Source organism: Brachionichthys hirsutus, chromosome 10, assembly GCF_040956055.1.
Source record: "Brachionichthys hirsutus isolate HB-005 chromosome 10, CSIRO-AGI_Bhir_v1, whole genome shotgun sequence".
Classification (NCBI taxonomy): domain Eukaryota; kingdom Metazoa; phylum Chordata; class Actinopteri; order Lophiiformes; family Brachionichthyidae; genus Brachionichthys; species Brachionichthys hirsutus.
In genome coordinates, this window is record NC_090906.1 from 10,030,986 (window position 1) to 10,051,881 (window position 20,896).

At 46.4% G+C, this 20,896-nt stretch overlaps 1 protein-coding gene across 1 annotated transcript; it reads right to left on the minus strand.

The window, feature by feature from the left end:
* Positions 1 to 1,245: 1,245 nt before the first annotated feature.
* Positions 1,246 to 15,582, minus strand: ksr1a (kinase suppressor of ras 1a). The gene is made up of 20 exons (XM_068744134.1): positions 15,215 to 15,582; positions 9,683 to 9,854; positions 7,871 to 8,008; positions 7,285 to 7,774; positions 6,386 to 6,567; positions 6,106 to 6,175; positions 5,666 to 5,749; positions 5,509 to 5,570; positions 5,304 to 5,413; positions 4,968 to 5,136; positions 4,629 to 4,670; positions 4,183 to 4,231; positions 4,025 to 4,088; positions 3,604 to 3,894; positions 3,321 to 3,517; positions 3,132 to 3,228; positions 2,627 to 2,760; positions 2,185 to 2,316; positions 1,951 to 2,086; positions 1,246 to 1,802 (listed from the first exon to the last, which is right to left on the minus strand). The coding sequence occupies exons 1-20, from the start codon at positions 15,452 to 15,454 to the stop codon at positions 1,665 to 1,667; spliced, it is 2,997 nt and encodes a 998-aa protein (XP_068600235.1). The 5' UTR covers positions 15,455 to 15,582; the 3' UTR covers positions 1,246 to 1,664.
* Between the last annotated feature and the right edge of the window lie 5,314 nt (positions 15,583 to 20,896).

The window sequence follows — 20,896 nt, forward strand, 5'->3', positions numbered from 1 at the left end:
TCAGTCAAATATTATTCAACCCCTCGGAGAAGACAAAGATAAATGCTGAGGTCCATTTGGGAGCGGGATCCGTTTTTTTTTATGTCCAGCAGTGTATCCATTGTGTGCGGGGTGTCTCGGAAAAGAGTCATATCCAGAACCCACATCACAGCAGCACAGAGAAGGTGCGTGGGGCCGAGGACAGGACAGTCGTCAGCAGGCACAGACCACAGCACACCCAGTCAGTCGTCAGCAGCACAGACACCACAAGCCTCAGAGGCCCAAACATGATCACAGAACAAAACCGAAAGGAAGGCAAAGAGATAACAGGAGGACAAAGCCGCAGCCCTCCCCGCCTTGACGCACCTCGCTCCAGCGATCCGTTCTTCCCCGACAACAAAATGCAACGGTTAGACACGGAAGATCAGGCTGTGGATTAGCGGAAGAAGCGTCTGTTTCAGGCAGAGGCAATGCTTTGATCAGTCCTGCAAGAGTTAAGGATACAGGAGCATGCAAGGCAGACCCAGGCTTTGTTTTGCATCGCTTATACGTTTCAGAGCGACTGCTACAACCTGATCAGAAAAGAGAGCGAGGAAAATGGAGAAGAGAGAAAAAGGAAACACAAGCATTAGATGGTTAGTGAAAGTGTAACAGTGAAGAAAGCTTCATTTGAAAGCAGCAGGTTCTCCGAGCTTTATTAACAGGCCAGGCTGTGTGAGTTATTATTCGATCATTTTATGAGTAAGCAGAAGTCATTTCTGTTTTTGCGTTTAAGAAGAAAAAAAAGGCTTGCATCTCAACCATTATCCATATCAAGACAAGTATTTAGGGCTATTTGGTGAGGCCTTTCATATTTTGCATTTAGTACAAACCGGATGCTTGAAGTCTCACAGCAAACGCGAAAAAGCAAATGTTGAATCAGAAGCACGGTGGGAAAGCAGAGGTTGGACGGAAGTGATTTAAGACAAACTGCGGAAAATCAGAACTTGCCGAAACGAACGGGACAATAAAAGTAGCAGAAACTAGTCCTAAATGATTTCAAGATATTCTAGGTCCAGAAATTATGTAGGTAGTCTTGTTTTGGTTTGCATTTTTTACTTTCCTATTTAGGATGGAATATCATAAATTGGCCCGTATTTACACCTGGATTACATCTAGCAAAACACAGTTAATCTGCAAGAAGAACAAATAACTTTTTTTTAACAGTTTTTTTTTCTTGTCCTACTAGCTTAATTTAAGAAATCCCACTGTGGGACACTGAGATATAAAGACAGCGACGGTTACGCTCTACAAAACCCTCTTTTCTGTCAAAGATGAGAAGAAAAAATTACTCGTCTATCATAAATTACAATTTTACAATTCATAATCACATAAATTAGCAACAACGTTCACATTTTTATTTGAGAGAAACCAACATCACAGCTAACCAGAGCTAAGCCTCGATGGCAGAGCATGTTCGGGGGGGGGTCGCGCCAGCAGAAGTTTCAAAATACTGCAAACCCATTTAACTTCCGTTCTCTTTGAAGTATCAAACCATTATTAATTTGCAAATCGTATAAATAAAAAAATCCAAGGCTAAAAAAAAGTGTACCACACAGAACCAGGAAATAAACGGAGAAGAATAAGGGTTTTCTTTTCTTTTCACGTGTCCAGTGTCTTCACATTGTCCTTCAGTTTGGGGATACCTACTCTGCAGACTTCCAGAAGTGTCCGGGGTGGGACAGCCTGCGGTTCAGCTTGGGCAGCTTCTCCAGCATGTCGGCCAATTGGGTAAAGGGCGGCCTCTCTCTCAGGTCGTACGCCCAGCAGGCAGAGAGGATCTCCTGAGACCAAAGACAACTTAAGCACCATGACGGACCGTTGGCTTTGAGCGCCGCTGAGGCTAACACCTAGATGTCATTCTATACGAGTAGAAGAAACATCTTATCATCCCCCCCCCCCCCCCCCCCCCCCAAAAAAAAAAAAACTCACAGTAACCTCCTTGCCAAGGCTGATCTCTGCCAGGACCTTCCGTATGCCCTCACCGCTCCCCACCTGCCAGATGGTAGCTTCCACGGGCTGGTTGGTGATTGGCCAGTCCCTGGCTTGAAGTTCATACCAAATGGTGCTTAATACGGGTGGGGTAAGCAGAGGTACGACAAATTCGGTCACATGCTGCTTCAGTCAGAAACGTGTGTGAAACACAAAGTTAACTACAAGACTCACCCAAAGGCATAAACATCGGCCGAAGTCGAAAAGGGAAGGTGGTCCTCGTTGTTACCTGGGCTCATTCGCCGCACAATTTCTGGCGCCAGATAACAAATCCAGCCGTGTGGAAGCTTTAGTTTGTTCTCACGCCTGGGGGGGGGGGGGGGGGGGGGGAAGGTCCACATTATTTCAGTGCCAAAGGTGCCTTTACAAGAGCGGAAGGTGGTAAAGGTCGCTATCTCTGTGCTCAAAAAGTGCTGAAGAAAGAAGAGGTACATTCAGATTTTACAATTAGGAGATTTTGTGAAATATAATATTCTGGCCGACGAGAGATGTCTACAGGACTGCAGACCTCAGCAATGATTACACATCGCTGCCCTCCCCGGGTAATAGAAGCGCAGCACGAGCAGCGCTTTAGCTGAGGCTGGGTGTTTAGGGCCTCTTAAGTGGCTTTTCTTACCGCCCCTCCTGAACAACGCCAGAGATCCCGAACAGCCCGAAGTCCGTGATCACAACTTTATTGGTATCGTGGAAAACATTTTTGGACTTCAGGTCTTTGTGAACGATGCCTTTAGCGTGCAGATAACCCATTCCCTGAATCGGGGGGGGGAGAAAGGGTGGCCATATTAATTCAAACAGAAATGCATTTTTCAACATTCAATTTAAAATCTAAGTGTTTTGTTTTTGCTACTTGACAATAAAAGGGATTTTATTTGTTAACAAAATGAGCTTTTCCCGCAAGAACATGTCCGACCTGGCAACGCACTCCTGAGACACAAAAGCTGAAAACGAAATATATTCCGTAGGATTGAATAAACTGGTAAAGCGAATATCTTCGGCATATTTTTTTTTTTGGGGGAATAATAAAAAATATCTATTGGCATGCAACTTCAGGTTCAGAAAAGTCCATTTGTGCTGTAGATTCACAGCTTTGAAGAGATATTGAAGAAGAGGAAAAAAATTACCTTTACAATCTCCTGAGCAATTTGCCTGGTCTTATTAATATCCAGAGTGTTTTTCGTGTCTCTGACGACAGAATACAGCGTCCTCCCTTTACAGAAGCTGTGGGAAAAGAGAGGGAAATTAAAGCGAAGATGAAAACATACTGAGGTTGAAATCATCTCCCGAGGTGTGCTGGATATCCGTGCTCTCGCCTGGTGATGATGGCAAGGTGGGGTGGAGCCATGCAGGCCCCCATGAAGAGGACCACATTCTCGTGCCTGGTCTGCCTGTAGTTCATCACCTCCTTTTTGAAGAGCTTCAGATGATCCTGATTGTTTCCGTCGATCTCAAGGAGTCGGATGGCCACCTCGCCGTGCCACCGACCCTTGTGCACTTTGCCCCAGCGGCCCTGAGCGATCCAGAACAATAAAGGGTGAAATGACCTTTTCAGAATGTAGATCGTACATCGATGAAAGTCTGGCTCAGACTGCTGACCTTCCCTATGAGTTCTCCGAGGTCCAGCTGCTCAAACGGGATGTCCCACTCTTGCAGGTAAACACTGGTCTGGCTCGCCTTTCGGGAAATCGGTCCCTTCCATTGGTTCCCCCGAGAGCTGGGCAGATCGTCCAGCTCATCGCACTCCCCGTCGGAGCCGACGTTCATCCTGATATCCTCCCCATCATCATCATCATCATCTTCATCTTCCCTATCATCATCCGCATCTTCCTCATTCTCCTCCTCCCCTTCAGGGTCTTCATCTTCGACTTCAAGTTCCTCCTCTCCTTCCTGCAAGAGGGCGATGCTGGTTTTGTTAATCTGCTCTGCATAAAGGGAGATAACTTAATCTAATCCGACAGACCTCATCGTGCCGACAGTAAATTCAAACGTGGTTTTTGGACGCACGTCGCAACATTACCTCTTCATCATCATCCTCAGCCAGTTCAGTGTGTTTCTCTTCTGCAGATTGCTCTATCTCATTGCTGTAGATAAAAAAAAAAAGCGTATATCAGCGGTGTAAAAGACAACAAAAATGATCAAAATTAAAGATTCATTTTCCTGATGTTAACATCTTACAGAGTGTCTTGGAGGATATCAGTGTGCAAATGAGCAGGACTGGAGACATCTGTGGAGAAAAATATGAAAATAAAATCACATTTAGAGAAGAATGAAAGGAATAAATACATTATTAAAATTATTCCTTATGCCCCCCCCCCCCCCCCACACACCTTTTTATTTTTAAGAAAGTTTTATTAGTCTCATGCGCCACCACATACATATCATGCAATTCCATACTATAACCAGCAGGTGGTGTCAAAAGGCTGTTTTACCAACACATAATTAAACCGAGAGATAAGGCAACAGTTCCAGCCCTAAAAGTAAACATCATGCAGGAGAACGAGAGACAGAGACAGAGAGCGAGAGAGAGAGACAGAGAGAGACAGAGACAGGGAAATTAAACTTTCAGGGACGAACGATCGGAGACTTAGAATGTAACACGACGCCTCGGAACGTCGACTCACCGGGGAAGATAAACTGTTGTCTATGCTGAAAGTAACACGCAGCTTTTGCAAAAAAAAAAGGAGAGGGAAAGATCGTCAAGCACGGTGGGGGGGGGGGGGGGTTTGGTTAGAGAGGCTTTGAAATAACAGATCTGGTGAAATGTGCAGTTGTTGTTCAGTGTTAGTGTCAAATAGAGTGGGAAAATATGGAAGAGAAGGATGTTTGTGGCCCACACGATACAATAGTAATTAATGTCAGGAAACATTTGCATAAAAACAATAGATTAAACTCGCTTATAAGCATGAACATGCCACTATGTACAATATGTGCTTCTGCAGCCAGCATATATGTGAGCTCACCTGGGAAGTTGAAGCGGCTGTCGCGATGACCTTTGGGCGAGGGGTTGGGTGGTGGCGTGGCACTGGGGGGGTTGCTCTGCAGGAAGGGTGCCGGGGAAGAAGGAGTGGACGAGGTGGTGGAGGACGGATTGCTGCTGGAGTCCAGCTGGTTCAGCACCGGAGGATGATCCTAGAGAGGCGGGGGATGGAAAGGACATCAATCAGAACTGATAGAACGTCTTTATTTAAGGTGTCGACCACAATATTAAATAACAGTAAAAAAAAAAAACAACACACATCGCTTTTACAAGAAAAACAAAAGTCACCGGCAGAATGATTTGCTTTTCTCTGCTTCACCTTTTTCGTAATAGCCTTCGGAAGCGTGCCGAACTGCGGCGCTTCTGCTGGCCGGTCCACCGGGTTGTTTATATCGGACGGAACAGACTCAGTCCTTCGAATCTTTGCGACTGGAACAGAAATTGGAAACGTCACAGTGGATATGCACGCAGAAAGGTAGCGTCTTAGTCAAGCTGCAGACCAAGCGTAAAAAAACGTAGCTCACTTGGTAGAAAGGAAATTCTGCAGGATGGAGCTTCCTTTGTGCATTTGTTGTGGCACTTTAACCTGCAAGAGACAGTAGGCAGCATTATGACTCCTCTGTGCAGTGTTCACAGCGTACGGCCAAATAACGACGACTGATTGAAGCTCACGCTGCTCACCGACAGTGTTTGCACTTCACCCCGAACATCATGCTCTTCTGGCACACCTGACACGTCTGGGACAGCCAGGACTTGGTTGAAAACCTGCATACATAAAAGACAAAACTGCCCTTAATATTACAACATTAATACTTGTGATTAACCGATGTGGAATCGACTCACCTATAAAACGACGCTTGTTAGAAATTTCTATCTCTCGTATTAAATACACATTTGCTGAAAATTTGTATTTAACTGTGTCAAATTCCCAAAACATCGGTCGATAATCAACCGAGATATTCAAAGTAATCCAGAATCCAGGATCTCCTTCTGGGTCATCTCCAAAATGTAATCGACGGTTCCTGGTAAGATTTCATCAAGATACCATCTGGAACTTTTTGAGTGATGTTGCTAAAAGTCAAACAAGCAGACAGACAGACAAAAACATAACCTCCACTGACCTGTGCGTGACTGCTAGGCCGATGTCCCGCCTCACTGCTTGTGGGGAACTGCGATGTCCTGCTACATTATCTGGCCATGAAAAAAAAGAGATGGAAAGATGAAATTACGGGGGGATTGGATGAAGTAAATCACAAGAGAAGCGTAGCATTTAGCAATCAGATTTAGTCATTTACAGCAGGAGAACCCTCACATCCCCTTTAAATAAAATGAAATGTTCCAGACATAGGAAACATGCATTTCTCTATTCACGGGACAAAAAAACAAGTTAACGTGACTCACTCTTGATGACACTGTGCTCTTCTAGGAGAGTGGGCGTTCCAGGCAGCGTGTAAGAAGCAGCGGGAGTACCAGGGGTGACTCCGGGGGTGCGCGCAGACATGGCGGGATAGCGAGACGGTGAGTCCTCGCATCCGTTGCCGTTGACTTGCATATTCAGGAGCAACTTATTCTTTTTAACACACCTGGGGGGGGGGAAAGGGGAGATCGCTGTATGGGGCGGGCTATGTAAGGACGAGAGGCTACCTAAACAGGCCTGGCACACGCAAGCAGCGCGAGTTCCGTGGTTCACACACACACACACACACACACGCGTGAACAATCAATGAAATGGAAAAATAATCAGTTTGACTTGATACAATCTTGAGGCCAATTCAATTAGCAATCAGATCTATGAGAATGAGAGAGAGAGAGAGAGAGAGAGAGAGAGCACGTATGCGTTTCCTGCCACATCCGAGCATTAGTCCGAGGAAATACTTCCTGTTTTGACATGAGTCATAATCTCTGGGAATCTGCATTGGGATTAACGCCACTCACAGAGTGAAGGAGCAACAGGATGTGGGAAAAGGAAAGAAGACGTCTGAGCGCATCCTCGAAAAAGCCCTGCCTCAGTCCTATAAACCGCTTCAATAAACATATAATAAACATGTTATAACAAACAAAAGGCTCGCATATTACTCACTGTAATACCACCACGAGTGTGAATCTTTGATCACAGGCTCATTTTGTGTGGATTATTTAATCACTTAATCAGTTTTTGTATCTATTACACAAACATACTTATCTATTAGGGATAGATAAATCTGCCAAAATAAGCAGTTCTCCAATTGCTTTGATTTTTTTTCTCCAAGATACACACGAGACACACGAGTTGAAAAGGTGAGTTCCGTAACAACGCCTACCTGCTGGTGGGCGGGTCCTCGATACGGTTGCCGAGCTGCGATTCGTGGCTTTTGCTGCGCGTCAGGGTTATATTGGGAAGAAGGTGCAGCACTTTGCGGGACGGAGGGGGAGGGGTGCAGGGGGGCTTCAGTCTGTGACGCCTCTTTGAGGGCGGGGTTATGGGCGGAGTGGAGGCGTGGCCGTGGAGCCGAGCTGTGCGGGCCAAGGACATCGGGAACGGATCTGTGAGAGGACTGTCGCTGTGGAGGTAGGACGCCAGCGCCTCCGGCGTGGGCACCGCTGACACCGAGCCTGAGCGGGGGTGAGGGAAGGTGGCGCAGGGGGTGGATGGGGTGGAGTGGACGGTGGATGGGCGCGCCAGTGGCGAGGGGCTGTGAGGGCGGAGAGGAGCCCCCACGTTGGTTAGCTGGTCTGCGGTCAGTAGCGAGCCGCTGTCCCTCCTCGTCGGCTCAGACGTCCAGGGACAGCTGTCTTCCCTCAGGTCCCCTTCTGGACCAGCAGACGATACGGAACCAGACCAATAAACAGTGTGCGCCATCATGTGAGGAACTTGATCAAGGACGCACCCATTGGTCAAACACGCACCTGATTCAGTGGCAGTCTTCAGGCAGGAGAGGGCAGCACTGAGCCGGGCACATTCCTCAGAACTGGACCCGAGTCTTCTCATAGCATCCCTCACCTGTGCACCCGTCATCTGCAGTAAGGCATCCAGGGACAGCTTGGCTTCTACAGCTGAAGGTGTAATGCAAAAAAAAAAAAAAAAAAGTCTCAGAAAGTATCCAAGAATTAGTAAAATAAATAAACAAACAAAACACTCAAAAACCAGAAGAAAAATATAACATGTATCTGTAGGAACCCCCATATGCATTTAAATACCAACCAAGATAATGGCAAATTGCAAATATTTGTATATGCATGTATATTTGGCTTTTGCCTGTACCTAATACCTCACCGCTGCAGTGTGGAAATAATAAACTACGATTTAGCGTCCTTTCAATATGGTTTTATGCCCCTCCTGTCTGAGTCAGCTATGTTCATTCAAGCTCACAAAAACATTTCATAACCAGCGGATGAAAGTAAAGCAGAAGACAGGTCAGTGGACACACACACTACACAACATCACACAATAGGAGGACTCCATTAGTCAGAGCAGGAGGCAGACTGGCTCCTATTAAAGACACTGATGCATGGCTGCTATTGAAGACACTGCAATCTGGTCTGACTCGCAACTATACTGGGAAACTGCATTTGTGTGGGGCCAAAGACACGGCAGCAAGAACCGAGAAACAAAGATCCATAAAATGCAGCAGCCCGCAAATGACTGGCTTGTAATCGATAATGTTAATGATCTATTTTACCACACAAAAGACATGACATGAATGCACCATCCAGGAAGACCCAGCCACAGGATGCTGGATTTAAATCGAGCACTCCGATCATCAATGATAACACAACAAGCAATGGCCCCTTTTTTTTGGGGGGGGGGGGGGGGGGGGGGATACATTAAGAAGAAACTCATGGTGGAAAATGCTTCTGAAAAAACATGTAAAATCATGAAAATTCATCCGTTCCTCTTCCTTTAATGTAGTTTACAAAAACAACAACCAAACCAGAAGCGCAAACAACTGGACCGCCGACGGAAATGTGAGATAATGCAGCGATTTAACAATGTTGTTCTTCTTTTTGTTTTTACATGCCAAGTAAACAATTGCTTATCAGTCAGGTTAAAGCCTCACACTGATCAAAAAACTAGGGCAGCCTCCCACAACCATGTGTACACAGTAAGCAACAGGAAGCACACACACACACACAAGATTGAGTGCTGTGGTATTCAGAAAAGGCTGTGGGCTCTCAACTCCTCACTACAGCCTCACGATAACATTATAATTTGTCAATATATTATTATAATGGATGCGTATATAACCAGAATCCTCAGACAATAACTGAATCGTCGAGTTTCTCCTCTCGTATCGGTGCGACCGGAGACGTCTTTGCAACCTTTGTCTCGTGAAAAGCTAGTCGAGCGAAGTTTACTTGGAGAGTTCCAGGGATCTTTACTTCACTGACACACACAGGATCACTTCAGACGGCTGCCGTCATGACAGCGACACGCTTGATCTAACCTTAGCTTTGTTCGCAGGGCAGGAAATGATAGGTGGGATTCTAGTTAAAAAAAAAAAAAAACCTAAATGGGTCATCATTCTGGCTATGACTGCTCCACATGTTTTGGGAAATCCCCATTGGCGTACGAACGCATACAAATGAGCACTTTTTGCGGCACTATTAAGAAGTTTGGTACACAAAGATGAATTCTTTGTGAGGTTTCAGCTGCAGAGCAAACAAGATCGAGCCCAACACGCTGATGAGATGGGACTAAAACCGGACAAACGGACGGACATATGAGGGGCGATAAGGTCATGACCCCCACCTCAATGAGCTCATGTCGCAGGTTGATGGTTCGCAGCCAGTCCCGTAGGCGTGGGTAGCTGTCCAGGGCCTCGGGTCGCTCCGTCTCTGGGACCTTCTGCTTGCACTGCAGCTGTTTACAGATGTATTTCATCAGCTTCACCTGCAGGGGGGGGCAGCAGAAAGCACAGGATATCTGTTACACAGATTATATCCATTAATGACATGCTGCATCATGACCACAGCCAACACAATAAACGCTATATGCTAACCTAACGCAGATTACCAGGTGAAACCCTGGATAAGTGTTTTTCTGCAGCGCCTCCTCATTCCAAACTCTCAAAAAGGAGTCCCCTGAAAGCAAACGGAGCCGAGCGACTTCGCCCTGATGCCTCGCATCGAGTCGGAATCAAGCGCGGTCCTGTGAGAGCACCATGGTGTTGGTTTGCACCGGCTGCCGTTGTGCAGTTCGGCGTGGCCGTATAGTGTGTCTTTATTATCTCGCCGTATATCTGGAAGAGTCCATTACAGCGAGCCGCACCTCGACGTCTCTCTCTCTCTCTCTCTCTCTCTCTCTCTCTCTCTCTCGAGTGCCCCGAACGACAGTGACAGGTGCGCGTCTTTCTCTGCCGATTCAAAGATCTCCCTGACACGAAGCGCTCCACTGAACAGACGGAGAGAGTCGCACGGCCCACGTGCGAGCGCTCTGAAGGAGAGCGAGGCCTTGGGATGACAAAAGCGCCGCCAACGGTAGGCCAGAGAGATGAAAGGAGGAGAGGAGGCGGATGGAATGAGGCAGGCGCTCCCCGCGCCGACTCCGGCTGCAGCCTTTTACTCGTCCACCATCAGCTGCACTGAGAGCATAATGGGATGGTAATGCAGCATGCATTATTGAATGGGAGCAAAGAAAATGTGCTGCTTCCAAAACTTAAGACGAAAAAAACAAACAAACAGAATAGCTGATTGGACGAGAGGGAAAAAAAAGAAGCTTTCAGACCTTATAAGGCTCATATTGCTTGAACACTGTAATATATTCAAGCATAAAGTGACGCATTTCGTTGGTTTAAGGTCGACTTTGACTCTTTTAGTGTCAGACCAGTTCCACCAGTCCAGAGCAGCTCCTTCAGGGGATGGAGGACAGAGACAGGCAGCACACATTTAAAGCACGAACCCCCCCATTAACGCAAATTTGAGCTAGACACACAAAAAGGCATGAGCGCACATGCAAGCAAACACGCTTCCAGATATGCATCTATCGAATAAATTAAGGTTTGATTCGTTACACATTATTATTCAATTACATCAAGTGTGTGAAGTTTGTCTTCCTGCAGATCTGAACTAGCTATTGCCAACACTAAGAGGCCCACGCTCAACGTGGCTAATGAGCTAGCCTCCTTCTTTACCTCCCCCCCCCCCCCCCATACACCAGCGCAGTCAGTCCTGTGACGTCCGGTTACCTAGCAACCCTCTTCCGAGTCGTCAGCAACATTTCAGTGGGATTTTCCCGTGCATGCGATGCACAGAGCTCAGACACAACACATCTCGACACACAAGCGGCATCACAAGCCAAACACGCAGCGTAAACTTTAGCCGCCGTCACCCTGAGTAAATAGGGTGGATGGAAATGAAGTAAGCAAACAAGTCCCAGGATGCATCGTTGATATCAGTCATGCGTGTGCTGTGTGGTGGGAGCGCCGTCAGGGCGATCAACAAACGGAACGATAACGACAGGCACTGCGTGGATTATTTTTGGCACTGTGCAGGGAAAGCAGCATTCGACGTGCGGCCTGGAGGTGGGTGGAAGAGGAGCGGAGGGGGGGGGGGGTAATGGCGTCAGAGCCCACCTGTCAGAGGAGCTAAACAACGCCATGGCAACGGCCTAATGCAGTGACGAGATGAGTGACAGTCAGTGTGGGAGGGGAGGGGAGGGGAGGGGAGTGGAGTCCCAGCGGCGGCCTGCCTGCCTGACCGCTGCTCGGGGGCGCCTGCTGGGGAAAGCGTGGAGAACGCAGCAACAACACGTCCGCATGAGAAAGCGGTCCGGACCTCATTTGAGCTCTTAGAGCTGTGCTCAGTGTCTGCTGTAAAAGTGCAGCAGAATGCAGAGCTTCTTCACCGGCTGCAGCCTCCCCGCGTTGTAGCCAGAATGCAACGCGGCAGCAGCAGCAGCAGCACTGGAGCTTGGAGCTAATGCAAATCTGAAGCTAATTTTAATTGCTTTCAAGGACTTTTTTTTTTTTTTTTTGCGCCAGATAAAGCCGAGCACGGCGCGTCCAAAGCTCGTGTTCCAACGGCTGACGCACACGTTTGTCTCTACGCGTTGAAAAATGACAAAAATGTCAAAAGATAAAAACACAATGGAGGCTATGCAGAGGCCGGGTCACAGGGACACGGGGAGACTGGACATACACGGCTGCCCCGCATGCACCCCCGACATTGTTATCGGCAGCGCAAGTTGACCCCTCCACTGGGCTGTGGGCTGGCTGGGTGGGGGTGATAAAGTGGGCCTTAAACCATCTCTGGAAGTCCACAACCCACACACACACACACACACACTTGGGCTTGGACACGTCTGCAACAGAAGGACGTGTGACATGGTTGTTTTTAGAAAAGTAAACAGTAACTAACTGAAACAAACTGTGACCGTAACTACTGACAACGAAGCACATCTACTTCCTTTAAAACTCACATGTGCCCCCCCCGCCCCCCTCCTCAAGAGAAGCGCAGCAGACCTCAAAATGACAGGATGTAATGCAACTCATCCCGAGTCGGTTTAAGAATAGATTCGGGCCTGCCTACACTTCGTCCTGCTTTCAACATGGTGCAGCTCTTTCTGATTGGCTGAGCCACAGGAAACAGACAGGGGGCCGGCATTGATTGCAGTTGTGTTTCCTCCGTACCCTCGTGTGAGCAATATTCTCCATTGTCTTCTCAGAAGCCCCCCCCCCCCCAAACACACACACACACACACAACCTGGTCATGAAAAGCAGGCCAGCGGATTGGCTTTGATTCTCCCCTCCCCTTTCCTCTCTCTCCTCCTGCACAGGGTCCTTGCGCGTCATTTGATTTTCTTATTTAACAACCAACCCTGAAAATGCGTAGGCGGAAAGACGTCTAAAAATAGTTGCAGCCACAACAGCTCTTCACCACGAGCGCCTCCGAGCAAACTCCCCCCCCCCCCCCCCCCCCCCCCCCGACACTAGACAGAACATGGTCGCCGACGGGAAGGTTCCAAACGAAAAGGTTGTGAATTCTTAAGCGCAGGATTTTCAGCTCGTGATCCCATAACACCCATTTGGGACCTCCTTCTACGTGGAGGTTCTGTGGCTGAGCAGCGCAGAGCAGAGCGACTGGGATTAAACACGAGAACAGTGGAGCACCGGTTAGCGCTCCATTCGAGAGGCCGGGCATCGTTATCCCGCCACCGGCAAGGCAGGAAAACACACAGTTCAAGTGGCATAATAAAGCCGTCTGAGTGGGAGAGTGTAAAGCGAGTTCAAGTCTCTCTTCGTGGCACTCCAGCGCAACATGGGAGCGCTGCCCGTTTGCACCAGGAGAGCCCAAACCGCTTTGACCTCACGCACGGCGCTCAAATTCATCACTTGTACTCAAGTGGCTTAAAGCTTCAGCAGCTCCATCAGGGCCGGCTCGTTCCAACTTATCTGGGCGCAGAAACGGAAGCATCGTGAGAGAAACCGGAGATCGTGGCACCTCCTCCTCCTCCTCCTCCTCTTCCTCCCTCCTATCAGGATGCCTCGTGCAAGTTTGAAAAATCTATCCAGTTTGCTCAAAATCTGGCGTCTTCACCTACAGTCAGGCTAAATCTGCTGACTCCCAAGTATTCGAGGTACATATTTGGCAAGTGGAACATTTCAAAGAGGGCCAAAGGAAGAAGTGAAAACGCACGCCGAGAGCGAGACGCGGTTGCGAAACGGAGAGCCAGTAAAGGCACAGGAAGTGAGGCCGCTGATGAAGACGGGCCGGCGCCGTGGCCGCTCCTCCGGTGAAATGCTACAGCATCCAGAGCTCCCCTTCAACGACGACTCGGCATCTGCAATCGCGGTCCGAACCCCGACCCAAATCAGCCCGAATGTTCTTTTAACCCCTCGCGGGTCGACATAGTTGCCGATTTCCTTTCTTTCTTTTTAGGATGAAACACTTTCTAAGAATCTGCTGGGTTTGGTCATGAAGTGTTCCTCTATGGCGCACAGGAGGAACAACAAAATAAAGTGTTCAAGGATATCAACGTTTAAAAATGGTTGTCAGGTTCAGTCAGCTGTCGAGTTGAGCTTTGACCTAAAATTCAATTGAATTAAACGATTTGATAAAAATTTGAATTGTTTTTTTTTTCTTTTTATTAAAGATCGGCCGTACCTGTTTCCAAAGGCCTCCAGTCCCTCGATATAAAACACAGAAAGCTCCTCGAGCCAGCAGAGCTAGCTTCAGACAATAACCGGCTCGCTTCCGATGTCTTACTTTTAGATATTCACCCTTAATTACACCTTCTCATCACAGGAAATGATCCTCCAGAGCCGCCATTGTCGTGCAGAACAATGTCGACCCCCCAAAAAAACCCCGCCCGCAACACGCCGTACCTCAGGAAGTACTCTACCAAGGAGTTTTACAGCCTGACAGTCAGACGACAGATGAAGGACTCTCTTCATCGGCCATGATTCTTGACCAGGCACAATTGTTTCACAAGTTTGCCCCCCCCCCCCCCCCCCCTTTCTCTCTCTCTTCCCATCACCCTCCTCAGCAGGAAGAGGAACCGTAAGTCCTCCAGCTGGACTTTCCATGACACCATTTCCTTCAGAGCATGGGGGCTGAGAATATTACAAAGCGAGACGCGGCCCCTAAACTGAAACAGGAAAGAAGAAGAAAATCGCCCTCACTAAATAGGACGGGGTTAGTTTTTTGGTTTCAGAAAATGTTATTGTTGTTGTTGATGATGATGATGATGATGATGATGATGATGAACTTGAAGTGAAATGTTTCTGGAGAACTGACTTGGGGAATTTCCAGAGAGCATGATTTGAAAATATACAACCCATGCATGCTGAAGCGCCACAAACAAAGCCACGCAAGCAGCCCCTTAACGCAGGAGATTCCACAAGTGATCCGAGACTCGGCTGATCCGGATCTGCATCCACATGCAAGCAAAGCGGCGCGTCGATCCAAGCGAACCTTTCTTGCCGACGCATTTAAGCGCGTCGTATATTCCGGTTTGCGTTCCTCCGTCATATTTACTGCACGGATTATAAAAGGAACGCGAATAGTATCAGCGTCTGGGATATGCGATGGGGGGGGGCTCACATAGAGAAAGAGGTCACCCAAAAATAACCGGATCGGGCATCATCGCGAGTTAAACGGTGAATCCCGTTTCGACCCAGATGTGCGTTCGAAGCGACACACAAAGCGCTCCGAGGATCAACCAATAGGCGGACATGGTGCAGTTCGGGGGGGGGGGGGGGTGCGCGCTTTCATGACTCCGCACTTTGACGTACAACGGGAAGCTCGTTTACCTCCAGGGTGCGTATCTCCTGCTGGGTGAGGTCGTTGGACGCGGCGCATTTGGTTCGGAGCCCCCGCAGACTGGAGATGGAGATTTCTATCATGTTCTGGATGAGCTCGCATTGATGCAGCGCCGCCATCGCTGCGCCGCCGCCGCCGCCGCCGCCGCCGCCGCCGCCGCCACCGCCGTCCCTCCTCGGCCGCTCGTCACTCTCGACCATCTTCCCACCTTGAACAGACACGCTATCCATTCCTCAGCATTTGGGCTCGGCTGGCTGGGCCGGGGAGTCGAACTACAGCTCAGCCCAAACGCAGCATCTGCAGCAGACCCGTCCGGCGACGCAGCGACCTATTGTGGAAGTTAGCTTCGGTAAATCCCCCCCCCCCCCCCCCCGCAACCCAAAGTCAGGATGCGAAGCAAAAAATAAAATGCTGTTTCTATCATCAAAAACGAACCGGAACCGGTCCAGAGTCCAGCAGCCCGGGCGGGAGGGTGTTTCCGTGCGGCGAGGCGACCGACGGGAGGCTTCTCTCTTCAGCAAGCAGCTCTGGCTGAGGCTCGCACCGTCTGTCAGCTGTTGGGAACATCACGGGGGCGCGGTGCAGTCTGGGAATTGAAGTCACGCCGGTTTAAAAAAAAAAAAAGAAAAAAACCCAACAACAACAACAAACCAAAACCCTCCTCCAGGCGTTCACTCATTTCAGCGTAAAAGCGTCACGTAAATACCAAAAATCTTATTTTCTGACCTAACTAGCTAACAAATAAATAAACAGATTTATAGGCGGCAGCAATGCTGATAAGGTGGGGCTCTTTCTTCTGCCAAGCCTGCAAAAAGTTCCTTGGATCCGGATCCTTGATCCAGATCCACCTCAGAATGGAACCATCTCCTCCCCATTGCCAGTGCAACCTTTCAAACTTGAATCTATTTTGCAATATTCTGCTGACTGACTTACAAACTAAAATTAAAATTAAACCTGTTCTCCTGCGAGGATCAAATTGTTTCTTCTGGAAAATACAGAAGTCTCCACAACCATGAGGCAACAGTGCACATGGCTCATTGCTGCAATGAGGGTGCGATGTTCCTGCACGCCTTTCATATACCCTGATTATACAATGGAACGTGAGTCACGTCTCATGGAGCCCTCTCCATCTGTCGGCGGCGTCTCTTCTCATATTTGGTTTGCCGAGAAAATCACACTGTATCTTACACCAGCAAGACATGGAGCGCTCCAAGCAGCGGCCTGGGATGGCAGGGAACAGGATCCATAGTGAAAATAGAGATTGTGGAATTAGAACCCTTATTCTAAGTAGTTTGTGGTGCCGCCGAGTCAACCTCCGATTTGAAATTGAGACTGCTAAATCAGAAATAAGCAACACAAATCTTGATAAATATCATTAACACCAAACTGTGCACAATAAATGTAACGCCATAGCAAGAACAGAATGAAGCAAAGTGAGAATTGTGAACTTTTTTTTTTGTGCCGTTGTTGGTCTGGTACCATTCTGTTCTATTAACAGCACAGATTGGATGATGACATGCCAGCTAAACATCTTGCCAATCTCAGATCTTCTTTCTTTCTTTCCTTCAGAATCAAGTTATTAAATGGCACTGGGGGGGGGGGGGGGGTTGGGGTAAAGGGAAATGCGAAATATTTATAGCTGAATCCTACATCTTCACATTCCAGAGAGCATGCAGGTGAAAGCAGCAGGTGGCACTGCTGCCGTTACTCCAAAGAAGAGAAGAACTTTTGCAAAACCCTAAAAAGGAAAGTTAACTCAGTGTCACTTTGTCGAGCACGACTGAAAATAAAAGCCTCAGAGGGCGTGGAAAACCTCTCCCTATGTCTCGTCTATTTTATGGCTGCAGCTTAAGAACTGAGAGAGATTGTCTTTTGACAAACTAACCATTCAGACAGGTCAAAATTCAATTCAATTCAATTCAAAACGCTTTAAAAGCAAGGAAGAGCAGCATTGTTAAATACAAATAGGACACAACCGCAACATTAAACCACATAGACTTCGGGTGAAGAACAGGTGAACACAGACGGAGCCACTCTTCCCTCAGAAGATCAAAACTCATTCCATGTTCGGCGTATTTCACGAGAGACCTTCAGCATCTCTGGTGAAAAACATTTCTGCACCTCACCGTTTGTTTTTCCTCCCCTCTGGATTCTCTGTTTTCCAAGAATTTAATCCTCTCCTCAAATGATGCCTGCAGGGCCTCCTGACCTTTTGCGCGACACGAATGATGTCCGATCCCAGTTCCTGCAGGGCATTTAAGAACATTTGCATAGACACATGACAGCCTGCTGACACGAGTCACTCAGCTGAGGACGGAATGATCCTTTCCAGCCTGACAGCCTCTTAAGCCGTTTAAACTGTTGCAGCATTACACTGCCAAGACGGGGCTCGCAACGCAGGCCTCGCGGCTCCAGATTAAACTAGATGGTGGATAGTCTGAGGCCACCGTCTTTGCCCCCACCTCTTCAGGTCTGGGGAAAGGGTGTGGGAGGGGATTGAGCCCTCCCCTCATCGTACCGTTAGGATATCAGTCGTGGGAAAATTCTAAATACGACAACATTCTGAATGTGAGCGTGATGCATCCAGGATTTCAATTCAAAATCTGTGCTTTAAATTCAGTATTAAAGGCACCAATGTTGAAATCTATAAAGCCCTTTTTTTAATCTCAGTCATGCTTTATCAATGAACATCCTCCAACTCCGTGCAGTTTGCAGGAAATCATCTGATGCCACATCATAAGGACAGGAAAGAGTCGCCGCATGAGGAGCAAGATCCCAGTTCAGCCTGTTGAGCAGTCGGTCACAATGCCTCGCTTTGGGAAAACACAAGTTTGAAGTCAGCTTTATTAATGACGAGAGCAGAAATGATGTGCGTGTGTGAACTTACTGCACAGCATACTGGAAAGGTGTGTTCTCACTTGATGTTTTATTTGTTTTTGCATTTTCAACGACCAATCTTTAGACACACTCAGTATTTATTTATTATTTGTTTCAAAACCCTTTCCCGGGGGTTTCCCATTGGATGAAAGATATTTAAAAGGTAAACCTTTTTTTTTTTTTATTTCAGTTCCCACAGAGAGCTGCACGGGTCTCATCCTGAAAAGCCCTGATTACATTTTATTTTAAGCTGAGATAAGAATGTAGAATTTTGCAACTGCACCCATTGTCTATGTGATATTGTTACATTGGTATGAAAACAGGAAGTAACCTCCTCCTTGTTCACATGCCTTCTGTAAACTCCAGTTGAACGCTCCACTTCACATCGTGGCCGAGTGAGCGGCTTTTGATAAGAGACAGGGGCAGTCTTCTAACCGTCGCTATTTTCACTTCATGAAAACAGAGATGGGAGGGAGGGCACAGGAAAGAAAAGACGTTTGCTGCATCAGACTTGTGCTGCAACCCCAGCTACTTTACTCTTTGATAAAAAAATAATAATCAGGCATCACTGTATCTCCTTTGATGGCTGTAGTATGAGGTGTGAGAACGACACACCTTTTGTTGTAATGTGAGAGAAACAGTCAACTTTGCAGATGATAGTAAATATTAGTTAATTGAAATCATGCAGGTCAACTCTGTGAATCCATCGGCCACTCTCCACCGGATTGTCTTTGTGTCTCATTTTCCCCAATCGATACAATAGTTTTCCTAGTCGAATACAATTCCTGTTACCAATTTGCCAAACTACAATATGCAAATCATCACCATTAATTAGCCTCATGCTATTGCAAGGAGAAAGTAAATCAACACGGCCCCATTGGAGACAATCTGGAGTGTTTGTTATAGTGGCGGGGAGGACCGACACCGCCATCTGCTGGACAATTCTGTAAAGCAATAATATCAGTGAGTAAATAATTTAAACTACCGGTATAATGTATAATATGAAAAAAAGAACAATGCTTTACAATCTACATGGTGCCGTTTCAGACTGGAAAGAAACTGTCATGTTTAAATAAACTCAAAACATCTTTGTGTCAACCCCAGTGTTAAACAGGCTTTTAAAGTTACATATTACCTACTAACCATCTACTTTTAGGACACTTGCTACAAGCTTTAGTGTCCTTTTTGGCAAATCAGTGCTCAAACAGGCAACACACAAACAGTCAGATGTAGGGTCTAAGTGACTGAATGTGGGACGCGTGTTTGGGTCGGCTGCAGAAGTAGATGTGGACCCCCCCCCCCCAAAATGTGTTTGTAAATAGAAGAAAAAAAAGAAATAAAATTGAAATACAAAATTCTCCTGGAAAGAGACATTAAAAGTTGTAGTTTCTTGGTGTTGAACATTACTTAATGCATATGAAAACATTTAATGGTTTTCTTTTATTTAGACAACCCAAATAAAAGGCACATAACGTTGCGCATGTTTATGTAATAATTTGACAAACGTACATTAAAAAAAAACAAAAAAAATGTAGGAATGTTTGACCTTTCTGCTAATCAGAAAGCCTAGCATCTCATATATACAAAATTACCATTGTTAATGTTCTAATACAAAAGATTTATAAAAAAGGTTATCTTATCTTTCACATCTATTGTAACTACCGTATCCTTAGAACTAAAATAATTTTGTACAAAGATATACATTCAACTGCTTTCACAAGGGTCCTGGAATTTCCAATTACGTGTTTTCATTAAAAATAAAGAGAAATTTTAAATTCCACAAGAAAAGCTCAATGTAACACATTAAATCAAATTTGGCAAACAGGCTATCATAGTGTATCTACGTAAATGCAGAAAAAAAGAAGAGGCTATGCTAACATTTTGTTCAAAACAAAACTTTAAAAAAAGAAACATGCATATTGCATTTTTAGTAGAAATTGAATAAACTAAAAGAGCTGCAACACTGTTAAGATCACATGGCATTCATTAAAAAATAGTTCGTGTTCAGCAGCTACAGCGTTTGGGGACATGCAACATCAATCTCGTCCCATTATTTTAATGGTCAAAAACTTGCGTTTGATCAAATTCATCAGCATATATATAAAAAAAACTAAGCCATCAAGGAATTGTGAAAAATCTACGGCATACAGGCCATTGCACAGTAAATGATTCATTTAATGGACGGCAATGTTTAAAATCAATAATTGTTTGACTTTCCTCTAGTGGAAATCCTTTGATAATGTAATAATTGATTTAAATTTAAAAACACGGACGTGAGAAATCATGAAACATGGCTGACATAGCTCAATCAAAAAAAAAAAAAAAAAAAGGATCCAAATTCATGGTTAGCAGGATTTCTGTGTGCTTCCTGAGTGAAGGGTGTAAATTTCCCCAACAGCATAATTTTTGGGGAAATGAGAGATAAATGATTAAAAAAAATAAAATAATAATAATAAAAAAAACAGTGTACAGAAGAGTCAGGCAAAAACAAAGTGGTCACCATAATGATGACCGTAACAGCCTAAAAAAGGCTTCGCAACAAGGCAAGGCCTTTCCATGGTCAGCCACTCGATGGCGCTCAAGTGCAGGCTGGCCAACCGAAAACACTTAAGACAATTTGATCTTTGATAATACTGCTGTTCACCTGCATGTACGATACGCTTTCAGTGCAAGACTCACGCCATTCTGACTTCATGGAAAAAAATAAACAAGACAAACATGCAAATCAATTCGAACCTTTGCGTGTCCACGCAGATAGGAAACAAAGTACAAATATATTGTCATTGTCAAGAGGG